Below are 27245 nucleotides of genomic sequence, written 5' to 3'. Positions count from 1 at the left end.
TGGGGGGGGGAATGAACAAATTCCTATGCCACACAAATAACCCAGAGATGCATTTTAAACAAAAGGACACATTCTACTCATGTAAAAACACGCTGATTCCCGAACCATCCAGGGGCCGGATTGAGAAGGCGATTGGGCCGCATCCAGCCCATGGGTCTTAGGTTGCCTACCCCTGCACTAAGACAACGAAATGGAAGGCAGTTGGTTCAGGATGATCAGCACTTCTGTTTCCAGTATCTCTTTGGCCCGTTTGCTACAAAAGATAGCAGTGACCACTAGGGACACTGGAAGTTGCCCTCCAGCAAGTCAGACCATTGCTCCAACATATTTAACATTCTCTCTGCAATAGAGTCATTTATTTCCCTCCAGAGTTTTAGACAGGAGCCTTTCCCAGTGCTGCTGGAGCTGTGAGGGATTGAACTCAGGACCTTCCGCATTCAAAGCATGTGCTCTGCCACTGAGCCACGGCCTTTAATTGCCGCTTCATAGCCCCCAAATGTAGGTATTCTAGTTAACATGCAATTGCCTAGGTCTGGAACGTTATGCTAATCTGCCCACCTACCCCTTCTGCTTCTTCAGACGGTTTCCCTTAATGGTTTTCTCTTTAGCCCTGAGCCATTAAACCAATCTCAGCTGAGTTGTGAACATGGCTGTTTAAGAACAACTGACTCTTGGGGTGTACTCAATTCCCATTAAAATCAAAAGGAGGTTGATTTTTATTTTTTTAACTGGGATGTAGAATGCATCCTTAGACATCAGAGATCGCAAAGAAAGGAATGTACGACTACAACAAGATGAAGAAAAATAATAAAGGACTACCCGGAGTGAACTGGATAGAACTGATTAATTAATGCAGTAAAATAAGTGATGTCTGGACTTATCCGGAATTTTGGACTCATGCAGAGCTTGATATATGGGTACCCCCCAAAAAATTTAAAATTTAAAATTTGGCTGTATAATTTGGAACCAATGTGATTTGAACAATGTGATGTGATTGGCCTGTTAATAAAAATTATTTTAAAAAAAAGAATGCATCCTTAGGGGGGATTTATATGAGGAATATATGCGGTTGTCTGTCTGTGGTTGGTTATATATCTGGGTTAGGGAAGAACCTGGAGATGCCAAGTATTGAGGCTGAGATCCTCTGCATGCAAATGCTCTACCGCTGAGCTTCTGGTAGGATATAGGCTTTGATGGTATTTAAAAGCATTAGAAAATCCACAGGCAAATGGCTGGAATAGGGAAAGCCGGAACATCCATAGTTAAAGGCAGAATTGCTATGTGCTGGGGGTACCTAGGAACACAGCACACTGCTGCTTGTGAGGTTCCCAGACGCATCAATCTTGCTACTGTCGGGAGATAGAAGGCAAAACTAGATAGACTTTTGATCTGATCCAGGAGAGTAATCAATTTATTTCTAACACACAACCCGCCCAGCACATTCTGACTCTCAGATGGGTCCATGACAGCTACTGTCAGTTTTGATCAGAGCCCACTGCAATGCAGGAGAGCACACAAGTAACCACAAGGTACACTTGTACCTTATTCCCCACCAATGGTAACGGCTGAGCTAAAGTTCAAGGTTTTTTGTACCATATTGGCCTGAATATAAGCCTCACTTTCCCCCCAAATTCTGACCTTGAAAAGTTAAAGTGCGGCTTAAATTCACGACCTTACAAAAATGGGCTTTTACTATATCACTGCTGAAACAGACATACGGTAAAATGGAACGGGTGTGAGTGCCTGCTGAATTTTAAGGGAGCAACTTATATTAGGGTGTGGCTTATATTCAGGCCAATACGGTATATGGGGAGCTTCTCAACAGAAGCACCTTAAGTGTCCGCATACAACTAGTAAACCAAAGACACAGAAAAAGCACCCCATGATTGAATCTAGATGGCTCTCCTTACATGTCCACAGCAGGCTCGTAATATGACCAGGAGGAACAGGAACATGTGGCTGAGATTAGGAGGGCTTGGATGTGTTTTTGAAAACATTGGCTAGAAGCTGAGCTGTTTGAAATTTTGGGCTTGAGTAGAAGGGCTAAGTGGAACTCCTTTTGGAAGCTCTAGCCGCGTGGTCTGATCCTTGTATACGTTTTCTTGGAAGAAAGATCTGCTGTGTGCAGTGGGACACATCTCCAAAGAAATGTACATATGGTTGCAATCTTAGGTTTATCTGCTTACAAACCATATGGAAATGGAATATGTTTTCCCCATACTGGACACCAAGGGCTGCCAAGCTAGTAGTGAGTTTAATCCCAACATATTGTTTGGTTTGTTGGCCCGCATGAGGGATTATTTCCAAAGAAAAGAAGTCAAATAATTTTTTTTAAGTTGCTAAGACTTTGTCACTGCTACTCATTACCATTCTCCATGTAGTTTGTTGTCTTTAATTATGTACAGGGAAGGGGGACTAGTCTGGCACCAAGGGCCATCTTGGAAATTTATGAGCTGGAGATCTGTAGCTCATCTGCATATTTTATTAACATGTTTGGGAATTGTGATAAGTCTGTTTCTGGAGCTGAATCTTCCACTCAACCGATTTACCAGCTGCTCACAATTTGTAACCCTCAAAAAGTGCCCTTTCTATTTTATTATACTGATTTAAAGTGTCAAAAAGCAGAACATAGGATTATTATTTCTAAAATACTATCTTCAAGTTTCCCACATCTTTTGGAAATTCTGCTTCCAAGCTTTCTCCTGCCTCCATGAAGGTAGAAACTTTTTTTTTTTTAAGAAAGAACATTTATGACAGAGAATGTCAGGGTTCTGAAGAGAGTTTCCAGTCCCAAACCCAGTTAAAATAATAGGAGTTGTACAAGGATTTACTATGTGGAGAAATCACCTGGCAAAGATAGAGGAACCATGACAGCTCTCATACTAACTCCTCTCTGGGAAAGACATTGTACATTTGTCATGCTTTCTTTAAGCAGCAGTGGGAAGAACAGGAGAATGGCAAAGGGCTACTGTTTAAACAGGAATTGTGAAGCATATGACAGCCTGCTGTCAACACTGCTCCTAAGGTTGCTTCTATGCTACAAGTGTACTAGTGTTTTTTTAAAAAAACAATTTGACTGTCGTGGTTTCCATTAAGGCACTCTGGGAGCTGTTCTTGAGAATGTGATGGAAGGAACAGCGAGAGGTCAGTAGGGTATTTTGATATTTTGCCTTCTCTCTACATCTACTCCATATTTGCCTGAGCAGCAAGAAGTTCCAGGATTTGCTTTCCTTCTGGAGGAGAGATCACTTGAGACATATGGTGATTTTGTGATATCTGGTTTATGCACAAATAGACAAGTAGAGGAGGTGTAGGGAACGGATCTGGTGGAGGGCTGGATCCTTATCACTCCCATCCCCATGGGCCAAGTTTGGCTGGTGGACAGAGCTATCCACCTATCCATCACGTCAGGTTACCCATTTTTGCCCATGCTGATGATCCTCTGATTGTCAGGCTTGCATAGCACTGTGCAAGTCCTTTTTGCCCAATCACATTGTTACCTGCTCCATACCTGGCATTGCCATATGTAATGCATGGTATGGAACAGGTAACAATGTGATGCGATCAAGTGTAGGGTAGGTGGGCAGGACTTGGCCAAATCAGTGTCATTGGCCAAATGGGGAACACTGGTGGGTCTGACTGGCCCCATATTCCAGAGCATTGTTGGAAGTAAGTGGCATAAAGTCCATTGAGCTAACTAAAGATTCCCAGGTAAGATCCTCCCCCTATTGTGTGGGCAGGTAGTCTCTCCCCCTACCTGGCCTGGTCACCTTGGCAATGCTTCCCCAGGCGGGATTCGACAACTGACTGTGGTAGGCGGAGACCTCAAGGTATCCCACCTGGGGGGGGGGGCGAAGCCAATCCTGTGCTAATGGAGCCGCACAGGGTCCAGGGCCTGCGTGCGACTACACAAAGAGCGGTCATTGTTTTACTGCTTTGTGGTTTGTTGCTCTAGGCTAAGGATGGAAGGCTATGCACATTTTGGTTATCTCTGTTTCTCATTCTTTCAGTCTTAAATTCAGTTCTCCACATTCTTCCAGCCATTTGCATTAAAAACAGCAGCAGCAGCAGCAGCAGCAGCAGCAGCAGCAACAACAACAACAACAACAACAACAACAACAACAACAACAACAACAACACTCCAGGAATATTCTCCAGCATTTTAGTGCAGATGTACACATTTTTTAATGCAGCCTTGACTAAGATAAACATTTTTGCAATCAATTATCTCTCATATAATGTATTTCTACATGTTATTTTCACTACTGTATTCATTTTCAGGCACATTTCCCTCCTAATGTATACGTTTTTATAAACACTGCCTGCTTGGAGAACTGCATCGTAAAATTCGGGGAGGTGCAAATTTTGAAAGATGGCTGTGTTTCGGTTCTCATATTGTTTTGGAAAGAGTAAATTTGAGAGATTTGGCATCAAATACAAACTGAAACTATTTTCTCCCCCATCCCTGCCCTGGGCTCCTTTGAGAGGAAAGGTGGGATAGAAATTTACCAAACAATAATTAAAACAACTGCTAGCAGTCAACAGATCACTTGTCCTTTATCAGATCCCTGGAGAGAGATAGCTGTACCCCTCAGATATCTTCAGCTCAAACTTTGTTTTCACACAGCTTCTGTTGTTGTACTCGACAGACAGAGCTTGCATCGACCCCCGTCTCATAGCTGGGAAAGGAGGGTGTCACCTATTGATGACTTTTGCTGCTCTAGATTTTCCAGAGAGATCTCCAGCTACTGCCTGGGCATTTATTCCTCAGAGTAAAATTAGCTCAGAGAATAACATCCCTTTCTTCAGTCCCAAATTGTGATCCAGCACTGCTGCATGGCAAACCCACATACAGTAAACACCAAACTCACAACTATATGGATATCTATCACCTCTTCTCTTTTTGTGGGTCAGGGATGGGGATGCTGTGGCCCTTCCTACGTTGCTTGACTCCCATCAGCCCCAGCAACTCCCATCAGCCCCAGCCAACACTGCCAATGGTCAGGGATGGTGGGAGTTTTAGTTCAGAACTATTTGGAGGGCCACTGGTTCTCCTTTTGACTGAGACTACATGGACCAGCGCTGCTTTCTCCAATGTTTTCATTTCTACTGCCCCTGTCCTCCTCCCATTTATTTCACTTTGTTTGCTCTTGTTTTATATAGATACCAAAGGCTCCTACCCTTTTGCACACTGCCACTAGTTCCATTACTTGTCTTTCTCCTTCAGTTTACTCCAGGGGTACCCTTCAGATGTTGCCCTACATGGTGATCTCCAGCCATGTTGGCTGAGGTTGATGGGAGTTGGTGTCCAGCAACATTTGAAGGGCACATGTTGGCTTCAGTTGGCTATCATTCCAAGTCTTGCTATGACCTCTTAATAACCTTTACTTATTGTGAAAATCTCCTTTGTGAAAAGGGACAGAAATGCTGCTGTCCAAGGTGGCATCTCATTTTATCCTCTGTTTGAAGGGCTGTCAGAAGACAATCCTCTATGTGAAGGCTTCCTGTGTTTGAAGAGCTCTCTGGCTCAAGTTTGGTTTTAAAGATAAAGAACCATAAGAAGGGAGATCAGGGCCTTGAGCTTGTCCATCAACACAGTTAGCACCAATACAGCAGGCTGAGCAAGCACACAGTCACCTGGTCCATCTTCCCTACTATGGTGAGATATATGTCTTATATTTCAGTTTAAATTCCAAATTGGCATCTCTACTTATAAATTAGCATAGGTGCATCTCTGCTCTCTTTTTCAGTGATCCACTGCCTCTCTTTTGTGTGTGTAAAGTATAAGCGGTCACTCTATCTCTGCTGTTGGAAGATATGTTGGGGACAAGGAGAGGGACGTAAGTGGTGAACAGTGGAGAGGAGTCCACACCCTTTGTCAATTGAGAGACAAGCCAGCTTCTTAGAGGAGAGAGATTGCTCCATCTACAGCCCTGCCCCTTGTTTATACACACACACACACACACACACACACACACACACCCCGTATATCACACATCAGGCACACTGAGATAATGTCTGCCTGTTTCTTTCCCCCCATTGACATCGCATCTCACATCTCCCTCCCCCACTCACGGTAAGTACTAGCACCCCAGTCTTGGCTGCTGTGTTCCTTAGGATACTCCACCCAGGCATTAATTGAAGGCAGGGATTGCCAATCTTTCGGGCCCATTTGCAAAATGGAGAAACTATCGTGGGCACCACATTACACAATGCAACCAAACACACATTACAACTTATTCTGTTGGCTACAAGCCTAATTCAGTGGAGGGGAGGAGAATGAAGTTGAATTTTGGAACATTCAGAACAGGTCAAAGAAAATCCTTCACGCAGTGCACACTATGAAATTTGCTCCTGCATGGGGTAGTGATAACCACCAACTTGGATTTTGAAAGAGGATTAGATGAATTCATGATGGAAGAGAGGGCTACCATTGGCTACTATCTATGATGGCTATTGTTCTCTACTGTCAGAGCCATTTTGCCTCTCCATACCAGTTGCTGGGAATCGCAGATGGGCAGAGGGCTGTTGTGCTCATGTCCTGCTTGTAGGCATCCCATAGGTACCTGCTTGGCCACTGTGAGAATAGGATGCTGGACTAGAGTTAGCAGGCTCTTATGGTCTTCTCCCTTTTGGCACTGAATTTGTTTGTGATAGTTTGAGTGGCAAGCTCTAGCTTCCTTAGCCTCCGCGAGCCAATAATACGGTCTCACCACTTTCCACAGCCTTCACCCTGGCTCCTTGAGAGCTGCTGATGCAGCCCTGTGCCTGGAAGAGCCTTACTTGAATGACAGCTGTCAGACCATCAGAGTGAGAGAAGAGGTAGACTATGCCTCTTAGGACTGGATCATCCACACTGGCAAGTTCAGTAAATGGAGCGAAGAGAGAGAAGTTGGAAGTATCGGAGCACTCAGCATTTCTGCCTATTCCCTCCTTCCTCATTGAGTGACAGCTCTCAACAGAAGCAGCCAACATTTGTTTGTGGCCAGATGAGGGAACACACAGACATGTTAACAACAAAACTTTGAGTCTGCAAACACCATGTTTTCATTTGCTAACTTGAGAGAACCTAGGAGCCCTATAAGCAATTTGTGTGAATTACAAAGTTCTAGAGTTGGAAGAGACCTCAAAGGTTGTCTACTGATCCAGAAAACCCATTCCTACAGCATCCGTGAGAGGCTGGCCATTCAGACACTCTTACAAAAGAGAGCTCACCACCTTTGCTGCTCATAGTGTCAATAAATTATTCCTAAGTTTAAATCCTCTTTCTTCTCATTTAAACCTGTTGGTCCTACTCACTGGAGCCCAACAGAAAACCTAGGAGCCTAGGTGACCAGAGAATAGGATTCTGTCAGGAGCTGTAGTCAAGTGCAGGTCAGTAATCAAAGCAAAACACAGAGTCCGTGAAGTTAACACTTTATTCAAGAAACCAAAATAGCACAGGCCTAGTGATCCCAGCAAATTTTCCCAGTAGATATTGCTCCAACAAGGCAGTTGTGAGGACTGAAGGTTCCTGCCTTCCCACCACTTCCAAAGGCTCCTCCTCTCCAGGGTCTTTTCCAAGACGTTGCAAACTGTGTCTCTGCTCTGCCCTCTTCATTTATTTGCTTGTTCTAGGAGACTGGGGGGAGGGGAGCTGGTTGCAGCAGGAGGCGGAGACTCCCTGGCTTCTTCAGTAGCCTGCCTCTCTGTCTCCTGGACCGACTCCCTTGCAGCTTCTGAACTGAATCTGAACTGCTCTCTGCTGCAGCCTCTTCCTGCTCACCAAACCCTGTTACCTCTTCTGACCCCTCCTCCCCCCAGTCGGCTCCCTCTTCTCCCTCTGGCCACACATCGTCACCCCACCACCAATCCCCTGGCTCTGAGCCTTCTTCCCCTGCAGGTTCCCCAGGTGGTAACTCTCACCACTCCTCTGCATCCAGACAGTCCCTGGCAGGTCCTTGAGGGTGGGATTAAGGTGAAAGTAAGAGGAGTATCGTGGGACGCGGGTGGCGCTGTGGGCTAAAGCCTCAACGCCTAGGGCTTGCCGATCGAAAGGTCGGCGGTTCGAATCCCCGCGGCGGGGTGCGCTCCCGCTGCTCGGTCCCAGCGCCTGCCCACCTAGCAGTTCAAAAGCACCCCCGGGGGCAAGTAGATAAATAGGTACCGCTTACCAGCGGGAAGGTAAACGGCGTTCCGTGTGCGGCTCTGGCTCGCCAGAGCAGCGTTGTCACGCTGGCCACGTGACCCGGAAGTGTCCCCGGACAGCGCTGGCCCCCGGCCAATAGATGTGAGATGGGCGCACAAACCCCAGAGTCTGTCAAGACTGGCCCGTTCGGGCAGGGGTACCTTTACCTTTACCTTTAAGAGGAGTATGTAGAGGGCAGGGGAGAACAAGCCACTGAAGGCTCAGAAGAAAGAAGAGACAGCAAGACAAAGGCACTGAGGGGGCAGAGAGCCAGGCTCAGACAGCACATCTGCCATTCTTTTGCACATTCACAGAAACAAATTGCCAATCTCATAATAAGGGATTATGGTCTGTGAGCAGCTGGTATGGAACTGCTCCACCAAAGATCATGCAGCTGTTACGCAATAGGAGTTTATCAATGAAATAAGTAGGGACCTTAGAATTCTGCTGGGCTCCATGGGCTGGTGAGTGCTTATAGCATTATGCATTTAAAAGGAAAGGTCTTCTTTTAGGCCATGATTCAGCAGTATGTATTCCAACAAGTAACTGAGGTTTCAGAAAGATCATAGAATCATAGAATCATAGAGTTGGAAGAGACCACAAGGGCCATCGAGTCCAACCCCTTGCCAAGCAGGAAACACCATCAGAGCACTCCTGACATATGGTTGTCAAGCCTCTGCTTAAAGACCTCCAAAGTAGGAGACTCCACCACACTCCTTGGCAGCAAATTCCACTGTCGAACAGCTCTTACTGTCAGGAAGTTCTTCCTAATGTTTAGGTGGAATCTTCTTTCTTGTAGTTTGGATCCATTGCTCCATGTCCGCTTCTCTGGAGCAGCAGAAAACAACCTTTCTCCCTCCTCTATGTGACATCCTTTTATATATTTGAACATGGCTATCATATCACCCCTTAACCTCCTCTTCTCACATCTGCTGAGGATAGGGAATGTCATGAAAAGATAGGGCATTTCCTCAATCAGCCAGGCAGAAATAGTAACTGATGCTGCAGTCACATTGGCCACTGATATTGTTATGGGACCCGTCTAATCCCTGGATCTAGCAAATGTTAAAATGTAAACCAGGCTAGCTTCCTGGTGAGGTGATAGCCTAGGTAATGGACCATTAAGGGAATAAAGGAAATGGATCTGTGCCAGATGGCAAATGGGTGGACACCCTCCCTCAGGTGGATGGTGGTTAGAAAGAAAAAGGCCAGGGTTGGGAGTTGAATGATATGAGCTAAAAGCTTCAGACTGGGATGTCAGAGAGAGTCAAATTGACGTTTGATTTCTGCTCGAATCCAAGGCTGCAGCTATGGGGGAAGGAAGGCCCTCTTGGGGTGCTAATGCTGTGAACCCCTCCTCTGTAGGCTCAGCTTGCAGATATGTGTAAATAAACCATATATCATACACTGTGTCTCATTTCAAAGGAAACACAGACCCTGGGCTTGGAATCCCTGGAATTATGCACCACTCAGAGATTGGGGTGATGTGCAACAGTATAGGGCGGAGGGTTTGCAGGAAGACCTCAAATGCCAAGTAGTCAACAGTTCCAGAGGTAGCGGATATAGGAAGGATCGTGACCTTCACCAGTCACTTCTCGTGGATGTGGTTTGTGGTCATTGGCTCTTGTTTTAACTTCCCCTTTCCTCCTGGTAAGCTTCTCATTTGTCCAAGAGAATTTACCTCCTATTGTTGCAACTAGAGCAAATCACCTCTCAGAATTCTCTACCCAAATTGTGGGCAGAGAAACTGGCTGGAGGAGCAGCTTCTCACATGTGGGACTCCCCATTAGCAGTAGGAGTTGCACAGCTTCTTCCTTTCCCATTTTGGGTTGCGGCACAGTTCAAAATGCTGGCTATGACCTACAATGCCCTATATGGCTTGGGTCCAGTCTATCTGAAGGACAGTATCTCCTTACACAGGAGACAAAGCGGGCTCCCTCTCTCTTTGTTTTCCTTTCACTGGCAGGCAAAGGCATGTTTGATCCGACAGGCCTTTGGCCACTAACTGGCATGTTATGGTAGGGTCATTTCGGAGTGGCTTTTGTACGTGTGCGTGCATGCATGCACACGCTCTTTTAAAAGGTTTTAAGTGTATTTGGTGCTGTTTTTAATAGTGTAATAATTTACAGTGCTGCCTCGCAAGACGAAAAGAATCCGTTCCGTGAGACTCTTCGTCTTGTGGTTTTTTCGTCTTGCAAAGCAAGCCCATTAGCGGCTTAGCGGATTAGCGCTATTAGCGGCTTAGCGGGCTTAGCGGATCAGCTGATAAGCAGCTTAGTGGCTTAGCGGATCAGCTGTTAAGCGGCTTAGCGGATCAGCTGTTAAGCGGCTTAGCGGCTTAGGATCATCTGATAAGCGGCTTAGCGGCTTGGGAAAAAGGGGGGGGAGGAAACCCCCCCGCAGGAATTCGCAAGACATTTTCGTCTTGCGAAGCAAGCCCATAGGAAATTTGTTTTGCGAAGCACCTCCAAAACGGAAAACCCTTTCGTCTAGCGGGTTTTCCATCTTGCGAGGCATTCGTCTTGCGGGGCACCACTGTAATTGGGTTTTTAAAACTGGGTTTTATTTATTGTGGGTTTTTGGTTGTATCCAGGGCTTTTTTTCAGCTGGAACTCGCTGGAACTCCAGGTGGATACCATTACCATGACAAGATAACAAGGGAGGTCTCATGGTGATTTCTGGAACCTCTTTTGCTAGAAAAACAGCATTTGTTTTATTAGTTTAAATTTATGCTTGGAGCTGCCTTGGGTCCTGCACTGGGAGAAAGGTGGGAAGGGTAGATGGATAGATGATAGACAGATATAGATAGATAGATGATAGATAGATAGATAGATAGATGATAGAGATAGATAGATAGATAGATAGATAGATAGATAGATGATAGATATTGTTGTTGTTGTCACCATAAGTAGTAGCAGCAGCAGCAACAACAACTGCTTTGGCAGTCTGGCCACTATTTTGGCTCCTCCACTGTGCCTTAGACCTAGCATATTTGGGTACTGGCGGGGGGGGGGGAGAGGAAGAATGGCAGTCATCGTCTCCCCCCCCCCATAAAAAGAATAGTGAAGAATATTCAGGGGAAATTTTGCAAGGTGGTCTTATTTTTCTAAGAATGCATGTCTGTGTGTGTGTGTGTGTGTGTGTGTGTGTGTGTGTGAGAGAGAGAGAGAGAGAGAGAGAGAGATAATGGAAACTCAGGAATTCTCCCAGGATAATGGATTCTGAGAAATTTTGGCTTAGCACTAATCTCAACCCATGTCAGGGGAACACTTTAGAAGGAAGGATGTGCAAAGGAGCCCTGAAATCATGACTAAATTTGAGCTGCATTAAAAAAAATATGAAGTGTGTGTGTGTGTGTGTGTGTGTGTGTAACAGAGGAGATCAGAAAGGGCAGAAAATACATTCCCTGCTCTAAAAAAGATTCCTGAGAGACGTAAAACTAAATGGTTTCTAAATTATGTGAAAATAGAAGGAAGGAAAAGGCTTGGTGACAGGCATCTGGTAAACTCTAGCATCTTTAGTTATAGGATCTCAGAGCAGCAGACGAAGAGAAAGAGCTGCCTTGAGAGCGCTTGCCGGTCAGCATAGATGCTAGTCTATGGAACATTGGTCTGACTCAGTAGAAGCCAGCTTCTTATATAAGTGCCCAGTTCTCTTCTTGTAATACCAAATATAAAACCATCTCTCTTTCCCCACCCCCCCTCAGCCGAGTGACTCATGAGTTACACCAGCGTGTGTGTGAGAGAAACTAGGCAGTCTCTCACATGTATTTTAAAACAGCAAAACAAACCCAGAGCAGCAACCAATGGCATTGATTGCATGTTCGATGCTGTTTGTACGCTTGGCAAACACTCTCATGGATGCAAAAGGAAGCAGAGTGGGCAGAGCAGCTAGCAGGTTGGACTGTAGGACCTGGCTTTGCCCATCTGGGCTTGGCCACCAGAACTGGGCAGGCCCAGGGGTGCCTGTCCTTCCCTCTGCTGAAATGGAACCGGGGCAATAAAGCACTCTGGCTAATGAAAGTGTCATACTAATTCATCATTATCACCATCCCTCTCCAGTTGGGTTTACGTGGGACCAGAAAGTCTCAAAGGGCTGGGATGTTGATGCTTGCAGATAGCAGCCACACAGCTTAATTTTGCACCCTGACCATCCTCTTGGGACATTGTTGGCAACTCCAGGACGAAAGAAAGACAATTTGGAAGAAGCACAGAATGCCTTCTCTTCCCTACTGAGTAACCACAGTATCCAGAAGGAGTCTAGCATGCAGACTTCCTATCACACCTAGGCACCAGCCCTTCCCTTCTTAAAAATGGCACACTGCTTTCCCCATGTAAGTCACTTACTCCCACATGCACATAACACAGAAGAGCATTCATTTCTCTCATTTATTGTCCTGCCTCTACTCCCAGTACAATGGAAAAGTCACCTCTGTCAAAGGAGGACAGCTGCCAACACAGCAACATGGCCTTGTTCAATGCCTCTGACTTTAAAACAGATGTGGGGAACGTGGCTTCCAGGTGTTGTTGGAGTACAATTCCCATTATTTCTGACTCTTGGCCATGTTAACTGGGACTGATAGGAGTTGGAATCCAGTAATGCCTGGAGGGAACAGGGTCCTTGCTGCTGCCATTCAATATTTCCCATTTGAAAACAGTGTATTCATACTATCTAGGTTGTCACTTTTCCCTAAGCCCCACCCAATATACACCAGTAGACCTTAAGGGAGGCTCTTCCCTACACAGGTTGTTGCATTCATTTTTTTCTGCAACAGCCTGACCTTTATTGATTTAGAAGTAAAGATGATGTATTTTATTTTAGTTGACGATACAGTGGAGTGGGGTGAGGTGGACCATAATTGCCAAAGGTTGTCATACTGAATGGGGTCACAGATAACTTCACCAGCTGCTGCCTTGGCTGTGCACAACAAGGTGTGTTGATGTTCATGCAAGAGCAGGTATGTGCAGGCGAAAGAGAGACCAGATGTAGTCCCACTCAGTGCCCCCACATGGAGGGTCAATGTTTGTGATCAAAGAGAGGAAACTGATACCTAAAGACTGGCAACTCCAGCCATGTGCACTAAAGCTTTACATTCTTAAACAGAGACAAAATAAGGGCAGATATTGATTGAAGAAAGGTACCAGAAAACTGAGACTGTTTCAGGTTGATAGGGACAATGGATGAGTACAAAATGTAAAGGTGCAAGTGAGCAAGCTTAGCAATTCAGACTCAAGAAATATGAAAACAATGGTATCCATCCCTCAAAAATCCCCCAAAGGCCAGTGCTAAGGTCTATGCTTGCAGCAGTGGCTGGTGTCACTATGATACCACTTGAAACAGTAGCAGTTTCCTCAAAGAATTCTGGGAGTTGTAGTTTGTTAGTGGTGCTGTGAGTTGTTAGAAGGCCCCTATTCCTCCCCCAGAGCTATAATTCTCAGACTGATTTAACAATCACTCACTGCTCCCAGAGAAGTCTGGGAATCCTAGCTCTGGGAGGAGAATAGGGTCTCCTAACAACTCTCAGTGCCCTTAACAAGCTACAGCTTCCAGAATTCTTTGGGCAGGGGAGTCATGACTGTTTAAAGTGATATCATAGTGCTTTAAATGTATGGTGTGATTGTTGTTCCCTGCAACACTCTGTCCTGGCCAGGCTTTGAAGCTCACCTGGCTTTGGAGCTCCAAGCCTTTTTTGTTGAACCATGGATTGGTTCCTTATTAGATGGCTTAGCATAATTATTATTGGATGGATGAGAATAACCATTTTGGGACGTGGATCTGTCATGTTCTCAAATGTTCTGAAATCCAAGATGGCCAATATCAGTGGTAAAAATGCATTATATAACCTGGAAGTTCTTTGAATAGCCACGTCAAAATGTTGCCTGCAGCTGTTCCTGACCAGCTTATGTATTACTCCTGCAAAAAACACTCCAACTTTGCATGCTCTTATCTATGGTGAGAATCTGCTACCTTGTTCCTATAGCATGGATGTTATATGACAAGACTATGGGCTTTTGAATCCTGGCTTTTGAATCCAGTACAAATCATAGCAATTGATCTTGACCAACTTCTGTTTGCCGTAGCAAAGTTTGCACAGTGAAGGTGGTCAAGAGCTTGTACAGGAGCTGTATATGTGTTAATGCTGAGACCTGCTCCTTAGAGGTGACAGGAGAGAAAGCCATGAGTAGAGGAAGGCATGTGCATTCAGGAGGAGGCACAGAAATATGAAATATGGTTTCTTCTTACCCTTATGAGAGACAGCAGCTTTCCTGTTCCTCAGCTGAGGAAAGAAAGAGGACTCAAGCAGAGGGGATAGGGAACAAAAAGGCAATCTTAAAAGAGATGTGAAGAAAAAAGCAGCGAAGACCATAATACAAAAGAAGTGAGTCCGCTGGAGTGAAGGTGGGAAAATAAACCCAACCCCAGTAGTGAGAAGTTGTGATATGGCGAAGCTGCAGGCGTGATAATGAAACATGGAGGCAAGGGAAAGGTGGCAGAAAGCAGAAATGCCAGAAAAGAGGAAGAACGGAATAAAAGAAAAGCAACAGAGAGAAGGAAATACAGGCAAGAACGAAGATGTAAAAAGAAGGAAAGTTTACTAGCCCCTTCTCTCCCTGCTGCTCTCTCTCCCCACCTCTCTTCCCCCCAACCATATACTGTATACAGCACAAAAGTCTCACATAAAATATAAATGATCTGTAAAAAAAAACAAAAAGACTTTATGACCTGAAAACAGAGATGATGTGTGTACTTTTTTAACCCAAGAAAATCTTTAATAAAATCTATTTTAAAAAAAGAAAAGAATGGAGAACAGATAACTGGGAACGTAGATTGAGGGAGGGCAGACCAGTCAAAGGAGATCTAAAGAGAGATTGGGGGGGGGGGCACGTTCCTTTATGTTTACTTCTCCCAAGCATGGCTGGCCTAAAGCATTTTGCTGTCTGAGGCAAAGTAGCAAATGGTGCCCTAAAAAAAATAAATGCTCAGGATGTGTATGTTGGTGCGGGGGCAGTGGGGTGGGGGTGGGTAGAGAAGCCATTGTGCATAGCACACAGGGCCACCACCCATGCCATCTTGGCACCTGAAGCTTCCCCCTCCTTGGCAGTGAAAAATATATATATTTTAAAAATCAAACAATTTTCTGCTTTTTCATGACACCCAAAATCGTTGCAGATAAGAAAAATATGTGCCACGACTGGGTATCTTTATTGAATGCTTGCCTTATATATATATATATTTTTAAAAAATGTTCCTTGCCCTACCCTATTTCTTTTTATAGGTTTGAAGAAAAACTATGATGGGGGGAAATTAGCCGCTGTACAATTTGGTATTTCCCCTTTTCCTTTGAAAAGGGAACATGCCTATTGTGCCAGGCTGCGTCTACTGTAGGCTACACAATTCTGGGACCGCATGGGGAGAGGGAGAAGGAGGATTTGATAGTCGGAAGAGAACGTTATTCGTATCCGTGGAAAAAGTCAGAATATTATCTGTGTCTCTGTGCAATTGCATTGCATGGTAGCGATGCTGCTGCTGCTACACTGCAGATCCACATCCTTCTCACTACAGTTTCTTTCTCACTCTCCTGAAGGCGGCAATTTATGGTGCATTCCAGGACAACGTTAAGCTATCCATCACCCCCCCCCCTTGCACAGCAGCCACGTTGCTCTTTGCTCTTGATTGTTATACAGTCTTTAACACTTCATCTTTTAGGCTTGCATATCTCATGATAGCCTAACCTAAGGGTAGGCCACATGGTACCCGTCAGATATTATTTGACTAGGGTTCTGGGCATCCCTGACCATTAGCCATTCTGGTGGGGCCTAAATTCAGCAATATATTGACAGGTCGCCTACCCCTGGTAATCTCCATCTCATCAGGTGTCACTATCCTCCTCTATCCTTCTGCAGAGTGAAATAAACCCAAACCAGGAAACAATATTTGGAGGACCACGAAGCCCATCAAACCTGTGCCTCTGCTTCCGGCTTCCAAAATAACCTCATCTAACCCCTTTCTTCAGACAATCCTACACCTCTCTCAAGAGCAACAGAAACCACATGGGCTGTGCGAAACCCACCAGCTCTATCCAACAGATGGGCCCATGTGGCCTGCATTCACTCAGACAGTGATACATTTGGTGGACATAATGATCTTGCGGGGTTGGGGCTGGGTTCTCTTGAGATGGTAATGCATATTACTTTGCTTATTTCAAAATTTGGTAAGCTGGCCTTGCAATGTTTTCTTTTCTTTATTACATTTCTAAACCGCCCTTCATCCGAGGATCACAGGATGGTTGACCATATAGGCTCCCCCCAAAAACATACCCTGATAGCCAACAATAACAATAACCCCCTCCCACAGTTTAAAAGGCCACAGATTATTTAATTAGCCAAAGGCCTGAGAGAAGAGGAATGTTTTTGCTTGGCACCTAAACATATATAACGAAGGCACCAGGCAAGCCTGTTTATGGCCTTTCTGATCCTTCTGCTGAGGGGGGCCTGGACTTCTGCTTCAAGCTCCTGCCCCGATGGCATTTCCTTAACAAGCGAGTCTCTGCACTCAGACAGAAGGTCTCATCGTGTCCTGTGTCATCTACCTGGATAGGCAGCCACTCTCCAGATCCTCAGACAGAGAAATTACCCAGTCCTGCTATCTGAGTTTTTTTCCTTTTAAACCCAACAACCCAGAGATGCTAAGGAATGAACCTCCTATAGCATGGCTTGAACTCATCTACTGAGCTATGGCCCTCTCTCAACCCTTGCTGCATATGGACAGCCTGCCACTCGAATGTGCGCAATGTATTGGGCAATCACTTGCTGCTCTGCATGAGACACAGTGCTGTATCTGGGCCTTTCTGCAAAGATACAACCACCCTGCCTTAATCCACAGCAATTAACTGTGTTGTGCTCAGAGGAAATCTAAGGCTGGAACAGCGAGGGGTATTATAAATCAGGCTGGACGTGCATGAGCAAAGCTGTGCGAGTCCTAGCACAAATAGCAGGAGTTTGGTCTGGCAAAACAAAGGATGTAAAGCACTGCAGAGACTCCAGAATGGGAAAACCGGCTATTACAGCAAATCAAGATTGAGGGTGTATTGGCAAAAGCTCTGCTGGGGATTGATTAATATGAGAAGGATTCCGAAGTTGAGAACAAGCTGAGACCAAGGTGCACTGGCAAAATTATATAGGGGCCTTGGGGTGGAAAACTCAGATCACAGAGCCAGGAGATGAACCGTGCCTAAATAATGCTGGCAGGAAAATATGGGGGGACTGAGGCTGAATAGCAGGGGTTCTGCACAGGTCAAGGAAATGTCAGAAAAGTGAGAATGCAGCCTGCCTGCCTTCCGCCTCGGTGTATGTCAACGCTTGGCTTATGTGTTGGTTGAAATTGCACTCAAACACATCTGCACACTGCACTGCTCAGCTATGACAAGCTGCAAAGAGGGAGCAATGAGCTCGTTAATTTCCTTCAGAAAGGGTCTCTTGGCTGGGATTCTTTTCATCACCAGCCTCCATTCAATTACTTGCCTTCACACCAGGCAAATCCACAGGGACGTCTAACCTCTTGTGCAGCACACACGCTCACTCTCAGTCGATTGTGCTCTCTGCCTGTTGCCCCACATGCAAGCCTCCAAGACCAATCCCTCCTCTGATAGTAATGACATGACAACCCCAATAACCGTGCAGTGAAAGAAAATCAAAGTCATCCCTGTTTGCTTTGTGAGGCATCAGTGAGCCAATCTCCTTTTGGCTTCTGGATTTCTGTAAAAAGGAAGACCAAATTAGTCCCTAGTTATGGAGATTTAACCAGGGCTCAGAAATAGCATTCATCAAAATTAATAGATAGAGGCTAAGAGGGAAATGGCCATCAAAGAAAGAGCTTTGCAGGAAGGGATAAGATGGCTGATAAGAGTTTGCTGATTTCAGCTGCTTGACATACAAACGAGCAATTAAAAATCCAAAAGGTCTCTTCCCAGCCCCCAACTTGGAAAACTAGAGCCTGCTGCAGCAAAAAAGACAGAATGGCCAAGAGCAAAAATAAAAGAAAAATAGTAATAATAAAGTATTAAAATGTGATGGTTCTAATACATGCCAACGAAGGAGCCTGAGTGGGGAACCTAATCTAATGAGATGAATAATATTCTAGGGGTGGACCGGAACTCTTCGTTCAGATGAGGAAAACGGTATATTTTGGAATGTCAGTGCAGCTGCTGGGGGCTGACATCTTTGTTCAATCCAGCCATGAGGAAGAAAGCCCTCCAGGATGGATCTGAACTTCAAGGTTTGACTCTCACGCCCAAGAAGAAAGGAGAAGATTAAAACCTGATTTGTCTGCAGGGATGCATACTCAGCACTTTTTGATAATCATTTGTACAGATGTGTAACTGTCTTCTTCTTTCCCTGCCTCCTTGGAATTCTGCTGGTTTTCTCAGAGCTGGAACTAGAGACTCATGGCAAATTCCGCTTCAGGCAAAATGTTGGTGGCAATTCTAATCATGAGTTGGGGTATAAGCACCTGCTGTTGTCTTTCATTTTGTAGGAGATCACTTTGTATGAAGTGGTAGTTTCCCTTGGCTGAATATAGAGTATGAACTGTCTAAGGATTAGGGTTAGGACAGGACACCTAACCTTTGGCCCTCCAGATATTGCCAGACTACAATTCCCATAATCTCATTGACCATGCTAGCTGGAGGTGATGGGAAGTGGGATACAACAGCATCTGGAGGGCCACAAATTCTCCACCCCTGGGTTAGGAGGTAGCTGTCTATCTATGGATTAGGTGTAGCTAACTCATCCTAGTGACTTTGTGTTGAAAGGTAGGTTAGAAGTATAAGGAATGAATGAATGAGTGAATAAAAACAACTAATAGTTGAAACAGGAGAAACCAGAACTGAGACAGCCACCAGGCTATGTATATGGCTGTCTTGATTAAGAGAAGACACTCTAGACCAGGGACAGCCAGTGTGGTCCTATTTCAAAATTGCTGGGCTACAACTCCCACCATACCTGACCATTGACCATGCTGGCAGGGGCTCATGTGAGTCATTGTCCACAACATCTAGGTGGACATAAGCCTTTGCACCTTTCCACCCAACAAATCACAGCCTCTTTTATTTGAAATATATAGTATTCATATCATACATGCTAGCTGTTCGGAGCATGTAATATACACTAGCTCAGTAATCATAATTACATCAGTGATTTTTTAAATGATACTTCCCTCCTTCCCACCCTACACCTATTTTCATCAGGAGCCCTGATTAAACCAATCTCTTGAGGATCAAAGTAACTCTCCTTGAAAAAAATCCCTAGTAAAAGCTCAGTGCATGATATTCTAAATCAGGGATGACCAACTTTTCATTTCAGGCGGAGGAATGTTTTATTCCACGGACAGTGAGGCCAAATAGTGTTTTGTCACCCCTCCCTTTGACTACAACAAAGTTACCAACATCAAACATTAAGGCAGGGCTGGGGAACCTGTGGGCCTCCAGCATCATCCCTGATCATTGGCCGTGGTGGTGGGGGTTGGTGGGAGCTGGAGTTCCGCAACTTCTTGAGGGCATCATGGCACCTCCCACCTGCATCTCTGCATTAAGGGTTTCACAGTTTGCTCTGGCAAACACATGTTTTATGATCACTGTGGTGGAAAAGCAGCCTGGGAAGGGTTGATGTGGGGAGGAGAACTGAAGAATTGACTGTGCCCACCCCACTTTACATTTCCTCTTTCTGAAGCTGCTTCCACATACATGCATGGGTGAAGTATAATATATGCCATTCCATCTTTATGGGACACACACACATGACATACAAACATGTATGCATTGCATACAAGGTCCAAAAGGGAGATTAAACATTCATTATGGAATATCTCTGTTTCTTACACATTTTCAAAATGAATGAATAAAAAAATGTTTTTCTTCATTAATAAAATTGGGAATTAAAAAAAAGAAGCTTTTACATGGACAAGATGAATTTGCTTCAAGAACTAGGTCTGACCTGCATGCTGTCAGATGCTGCAGCCCTCCCCCCCCAGTTCTCACTAGCATTTTATTCTGCCAAGGTGTGATCCAGCTAAATATCAATGTCTGCAGGTTCTGATTCAAAGGCAACAGCAGTATGATATCCTGGCGAAACACAATACAGCGTGGCAACAGCCACACTACTGCTTGCTTGTTTACAAAATAAGTAAATAAAGAGCAACAGGACTTTCAATTAAATAAATAAAAGAAACATAACTTTTTTAAAAAGTCAAGGGTTTTCAAAGACTGAACTGTCACAAAGTGGCAGAGCGGTAGGGTAGAGAACATTGGCAACTACTTGGTGTTTGCTGTTTCGTGAAAAGAAAAAGAAAATAAGAAGAAAAGTCTTACTGGGATGCCTAGTAGTCCAACACTGAAGTGGTACAATACATGACTTACTGCTCAGTCTCTGATATAACCAACACGCACACACAAAACCTTGTGCCACTCACACCTATCCATGTTTATTTGAATGTAGTCTCATTGACTTCCAACAGGACTGGAGCAGAAAAAGGTCTACAATAGAGTGTGGGCATGGAGAGGGAGGAGTTTCATCACTCTGTGATAAGGACATGAAAAGAGCCCTGCTGGATCAGGCCAAAGACCCATTAGTTCAGCATCCTGTTCTGACAGTGGCCAGCCTGATGCTTATAGGAAGCTCAAGAGCAAGGCCTGAGTGCAATGGTACTCCTCTCTTACTAGCAGTATCCGTCCATCCTTCTACTAATTCGAGCTGCAAAGGCCACTGGGCAATCTGGAGTTCACCTTGGCCTAAGCTTGTCTTTTGGAACTCTTGCAATTCACTGACATTCAAGTTCACCAACAAATTGGTCATGAAGCTAACTAGCCCCAGTCTAGAGACCCTTGCACAGGACAACATTGAGGAGGCAGTACCTACAGTAGGGGACTGTGGCACTTATGCAGTCATAGAGCTCCCATGAGCAATGAACAACCATGCTTGTTGGAGGGCAGAATGACATGTTGTTGCTGTAGTAAGATGTTATTGTAGGGAAATGTGATATTCCTACAGCCAAAATGATTTGTATATTCCACAAATGAGCAACAAAAGCACCATTAGTTTTACATGAAAAATATTGTTTGCATACTGGCCTTCTCGAAATGATGTGGATTTGATCCTTATTTAACAAAAGCCATAGTATCTCACAACTGAAAGATGCATCACACACTGCATATCACAGTCCTAGCTAGATATAAGGCAATGCTCCAATTAGGATAGAAAAGATAGGGGCCACTGAATTAAATCCACACGCTCACCTTGCTACCCCCTCCAATTTTAGCTAAACTGTGATCACCTGTGGTATTCTAAAAACAGTAGCTAAGCAGGGGCATTGCAAAAACCTCTCTTGTAAACTAAGCACTGATATAAGGACAAACTAGCATTTGGTGCCATTTTTGTACACTCTCATGGAAAAATCAGAGCCTATTCTAAGACCACGGATTTGCAGGGAGGGCGGCTGGTGCAGTGGGACTCTAATGCAACCCATTTTCTCCAAGGCCACAAGCCTTCTAAGGTTGTAATCCTATGCACACTGACCTGAGAGCAAGTCCCACTATATTCAGTGGGGTTTACTTCTTTGTAAGCATACATAGATGGCAAATAGAAGTAGAGAGACCCTAAGGGATAAATGCCCAATCTTCCCTTGGAAACAAAACAAAGCAAACCTTCCAGTTTTTGTTATTTTGTCTCACTTTCCAATATTACAGCTAAGGGGGGGGGCTGAGAAATAGCTAGAGTCCTTCCCCAATGGGCGACTTTCAAATCCAGCCAGGGAGTCTTCCAAGGAGGCCAAACGACACGATTAAAAAAGAGAGGGACTGAAGAGCGAGAGAGAGAAAGGGAGATCTGAAAGAATGCCTCTCGACGTAGCTTCCCTGAACCCCAGAGCCACTTAATGCTTATTCTTCTGGGGAGTCGAAAAAAGCCAAGTCTCTTTCTGCTTCTGCTGCCTTCGACTGGAAAGGCCCCCGGGCAAAGCCAACCTCGGCCCAGCAGCTCGTGTGCTTTGCAGCTTAGGAGATCGGCTGTCCTGATCTAGCGCCCCAGCAGCGCTGCTGACTAACCCTGGGCTAGCAGCGACCCTCGTCCACCCCCCCCATACAAAGTTGCATGTCTCTCCACCCGGCGTCGCTTCCGGCGATGGGCGAGCAACAGGCGGAGTGTGCCATCCAGGCTGCTTCCCTTTGGGGGTCCCCCCCACCCCCGAGTGGAGGGACGGGGTGTTCTCAGGGAAACTTCAGCTGCACGCTCAACGGAGCAGGGCCGGTGGTGTGCCGTGCCTGGGCGTGTGTGTGTGTGTGTGCAGAAGAGCACCCTCCCCATCTAACGTAGGGGGGGGGGGCGCCGCCGTGACAGCAGCCCAGGCGGTTGCCTCTGCTCTTCGCACACCCCTTTTGCAGGGCTGCGATCTTCCAAAACACACAAACGGGGCTGTGAGCACAAACATAAACGCGCGCGCACACGCAACACACACACATACACACACTAGCTGCCGAGTTAAAAAGGCTGACGGCACGTCTCGGGATGGGCACAATTAGGAGCTTTTAATTAAAAGATCCTTGCCCTTTTAATCGACGGGCGATCTCAGCCCAGGCGAGCTGCCGGGAAGGGGAGGGTGTGTGGGGGAGGGGAGCTGGTGCGGAGTGGGGGGGGGAAAGCTCGTGCAAAATGGGAGGAAGGAGAAAGAGAGCCTAGCTTCTCCTCCTCTCTTCCTCCCTCCCTGAGCGACCCGCACCGCCTCCCCCACCCCCTGCACACGCCGCCACCCCGCACAAATGCCTCGTAGCCAGAGATACGTGTCTGTGGATCCAGAAGCACAAGCGGACTCATGCCACATTTATTTATTCTCTCTCTCTCTTCTGCCCCCGGGAAGATCGCCTCATTGGCGCTCCAGACTGCTCCCAGCAGCAGCAGCAGTCATCCTCATCGGCTCCTCATCCTAAAAGACACCGATCGGGAAGGCTTTTCTGCAGCCCCCTCCCCCCCAAGTCCCCGAGGCAATCCCGCCTCTTTCCTTTCGCTTTTTGGAAGACAGGGATCTCGTCAGTGCTTCGTTCGATCGATGCCTCTCCTTTTCTTCCACGTTAATGAATAGAGCAGCCTGACAGGCTCTTAATATTTGTGTGTGTGTGTGTTTAGGGGAAGAGATTTCCAGATAGATTCGCTTCTCTGGAGGGGTGTGTGTGTGTTGTTGGCGTGTTTAAAACGCCGCCGATTAATTTTCCGATATTGATTCCTCCCCACCCCCCACCCGCCTCTCTCTGGCTGGGAGATAGCATAGAGTATTCAGCATGGAAGTCCTCTGCAGAATATGTTAAAAGGCAGCGGCTTGGAGAGAGAAAGGGCACCAAATGCAGTATGCGTCAAACAGACCATCGCTCAATGAAGTCACTTAGCTATTCAAAACATGTTCAGCCATCACTCAACCGTTTGCACCAAGAATAAGGGGTGGGGGGATGTCGCTATTCTTCCCGGCCACAACCATTTGCAAACAGCAGGTCCAACCCGCCCCCCCTCGCTTACTTCTTACTTTCCCCTATTTTTTATAAAAAGGGGGCGGATGTGGGCTTGGGGGCAAGAGAGGCCATGGACGACGAGCGGAGAGAGGTTGATCTTCTCTTCCCAATACCCTGCTCCCTTTCCCCGCCATCCTATTTTGTGGGATCTGCCCCCCCCAGCACCCCCGAGGCATCGCCGGCGAGCGCGATCGGCCTCAGCTTGGGGTTTGAGGCGGGGACGCGAGGCAAGCCATGTACATGCTGCGTGTGTGCCCACCCATCCCCCGCTCCCCCACCCCCAAGTTAGCTTCTATTCTTAAAACAGACGGTCTGATTACGGCGAGGCTTTGCGTGCCCACAAAACACCCCACGTTTGCATCAGCCTCCCTTCCTTCTTTCCACGCACAATCTGAAGAGCCCCCCCCAGCTCCATCCCTCCCTCCCTCTCTCCCTCGCCCCCCCTCGCAGCCCTGCACATCTATACCGAGAGAGCCATGCTGAATAGCACATTTCAAAGCAAAGCCCCGGACCCCCTCCTCCCTCCGCCTATTTCCAGCGTCTGATTTCAAAAACTGGCTGCCGTAGTGATTCTCCTGCTGCCATCAGACATGTCAATCCGGGTGCGAGAGGACTTGCTCTTGTTCACTTTCTTATTACAGAGGGTGGGGAGGTGGGAAGAGAGGGAAAGGGTTTTGTCCCTTCTCCCCTCCCCTTCCTCTCTCCACCACTTGTTCATTTGGCGAGAGAAGGGCATACAGATCTCTCCCACCCTTGAAAACAGCCTAATAATAATAATAATAATAATAATAATAATAATAATAGAAAGAATAAACAAGCCACACACAGTCAAGCTGTATATAAGCAGCCTGGAGGAGACGTTACGAAAGCCCCTCGCAAACTCCGCTAGAGAAAACTGGGAACATTCGAGTTTACCCAATTAGGCAGCCGAGACATAACAAGATCTGTTGTTGATGCTAAGAAATTGTACATGTGAGGAAGCGGGGGTGTGGGGGCAGAACACGCCACTAGACATAGGAAGTTGCTCTGCCTCTTTCCCCCCCTCTTTTCACTCTCCCAGACTTCTCGTCATCAACATCCATTCGCAAAAGGAGACCAATTATTCCGCCCCCCCCCTTCCAACCGCCCCGTTATTAGAAGCCAACAGCGCACTCCAATAATATAACATTTTGCTCGCTTTCCAAAAAGGAACTGTAAAGAATCCGGAAAGAGGCGGCTCGAACACACACACACACACGAACACACACACACACACACACACGCTTTAACAAGACGGTCCCTTTGATGTTTTCACAAGACAGAGATCATTGATCACATTAACAGGGTTTCCAGGGGACAAGGGAAAGAGGGGTTAGCGGGGACAGAATGGGGACGTGTACCTGAGCTATTTCTAACTTTACTGCTTTTCCTCAGAAACTAACCCAAGCATCCTGGCTCCATGGCGGCAGGGTTGGAGCGAGAAAATGGTGGAACGGGGGAAGATTTTTTTTGGGGGGGGGAGATGGGAGGGCATGGGACGGAGTGGGGACGGGGAGTGGGGGAGAGGTTGAGCTTCGGAATCAAATACCTTCCAAGCAGCAGGTTCTCCATAATCCAGAATGGGTCATGACTTCTTCGTTCTTTTTGCTGGTTTCATTATCACCGGTACCTTTCATCTTGCAAACCCCTCTGGAGTAAAGCCAGTAATCGGTCCCCACAGCTATGGTCATGAGGCTGAAGGCAGCGAAAGCACCAACGGTGGTTAAAAGCATCTGAACACCTCTGTCAAAGAGCCCCATAATTCTTCATTATACAAATACCCAACGCCTTCTGATTCTTGGGCTGTGTGTGTGTGTGTATGTTTGTATGTTAATAATAAAATAAAAGAATAATATTTCCTCTAGTAAGAATAATAATAGTAATAATAGCAATAATAATATAATGGGTATCTATTCGAGATCAATAGAGAGAAATCTATACATAAAAAAGGGAGGTAAGAAAGCCCACGGAATCAGTGTAAATGGGGAAAAAAATCACACGGGAAGAGGCTTGCCTTTTAAAAGAGAAACGTTCCGGCGGTTAATATTATATATATATATATATTATATAAAAATAAAATAAAGGAAAAAATAGATAACCCCCCCCCAAAAATGAGATGCCTTAATCCCTTTTTCTAAAATTCTGGTCTCCAGTTTCCATATGTAATGGCTAATTTGGAGATGGCTTCCACAGTGAACAGGGGAGCAGCGGCAGCGGCAACAGAAACAGCATCCTCAACACACTCTCTCATTATCTGGACCTAGACAGTTAGAGACTGTAAGAGCAGAGATGCAACCTTCAGTCTTCTTGCTCAGCTCTGCAGCCTGCGCCATGAAAAATCCCTTTTCTTTCCAGTTATCTTCTTCGGATATATTTTTTTTTGGTGGGGTTTTTGTTCGTCTGTTGGCTCGCTCTCGTTCCAGATCTTCCCTCCGCTCCCCGTTTTCTACCACCGAACTAGACTTGCCAGTATATTGTAAGCCCTTGATTTCAGCTGAACAGGTGCTGAGATTTTGCCTTCCATGGCTTTTCACCCCCCTCTTCACGGCAGCGGCAGAGCAGCGGTTGTTGTGATTGGTGGTGATGTTGGTAGTGGTGGTAAAATGGGCAGAGGAGGGGGGAGTCTCTCCCGGAGAAGCAAGACGGATTTCCCTTCCTCCCCCCTCTCTGCAAAGCTTCCGAAGATCAGGGGAACCAGGAGGCTTGCTGCAGGATATGCTGCTCGTCGGTGTCTCGCGCCTCTTTTTGCCTTGCTAGTTCCGCTCCCACCTACTGCATTAACGTGGTGGTGCTGAAATGGACAGCTCCCCTGCACCGATCACTCCGCGGTGCTGAAGAACAGCTCTTTTACCTCTTTGCCCGGGGTGCTGCTGGGAAAACTGAGGAGGGTTGGCGGACGCGCGGAGGAGAAAGGGGGGGGGGGCGCAACCTTCCACTTCCTAGATCCTCTTCCCGAGCATCTGCAAGTGATAGTAACCCTTCTTGTCTCTCAAGTGCAGGAAGGGCGGGGGCGATTAGCCTTCCTGCGTGATCCTTTGCGTTTTTTTACCCTTCTCCTTCCAGATTCTGAAATGATTACTCCCTTACGCTTCAGGAGCTCAGATAAAGGAGTAGCTGGATCTCTCTTTTCATCCTCTGCGCTCCCCCCCCCCATACCCGCTCCCCCATCCAGCCTGCTCATTCCAGTAATAAGTGCCCAGAGCTCCTCACATCACAATTAGTCCAGCACAAAACTTCAACCAGCCGTTTCTCTTCCTAGGAGACAGTGAAAATGCAACGTGGAAGGGTAATTTGAAATCTATTTGCATATATTGTTATATATGTTGACAAAAAGGGGGGAAATGTTCTCATTACTTTGGCTGGGTGCTTAAAACATTTTTTTTTGGGGGGGAGGAGGGTGCTGCTGTTGGGCTAAATCCGTTGTTCTGTTGAATTGTTGGGTGTGGATCTATGTTGTGTATCTGTCTTTTGAAAGCTCTCTGTGAGATAACAGATTGCGTACTCCAACAAACT

The 27245-nt window shown here is 46.1% G+C and overlaps 1 protein-coding gene across 2 annotated transcripts in view; it reads right to left on the bottom strand.

Annotated features, from left to right (window-relative positions):
• Nucleotides 1-26604, bottom strand: part of CACNG2 (calcium voltage-gated channel auxiliary subunit gamma 2) — a 132557-nt gene extending 105953 nt beyond the window's left edge. The window contains exon 1 of one of the 2 annotated variants that reach the window (XM_082240275.1): nt 25282-26604. In XM_082240275.1, coding sequence (XP_082096401.1) covers nt 25282-25492 — 211 coding nt within the window. In that variant the 5' untranslated portion in view covers nt 25493-26604. The remainder of the gene's footprint in view (nt 1-25281) is intronic. The other variant, XM_082240274.1, reaches the window with a different exon arrangement.
• Between the last annotated feature and the right edge of the window lie 641 nt (nt 26605-27245).

The sequence above is a fragment of the Podarcis vaucheri genome (genome assembly GCF_965113315.1).
Source record: "Podarcis vaucheri genome assembly, chromosome: 10".
In the NCBI taxonomy this organism is placed as follows: domain Eukaryota; kingdom Metazoa; phylum Chordata; class Lepidosauria; order Squamata; family Lacertidae; genus Podarcis; species Podarcis vaucheri.
Note: the sequence above shows the minus strand (reverse complement) of the source record. Positions and strands in the feature narration are given on the sequence as shown.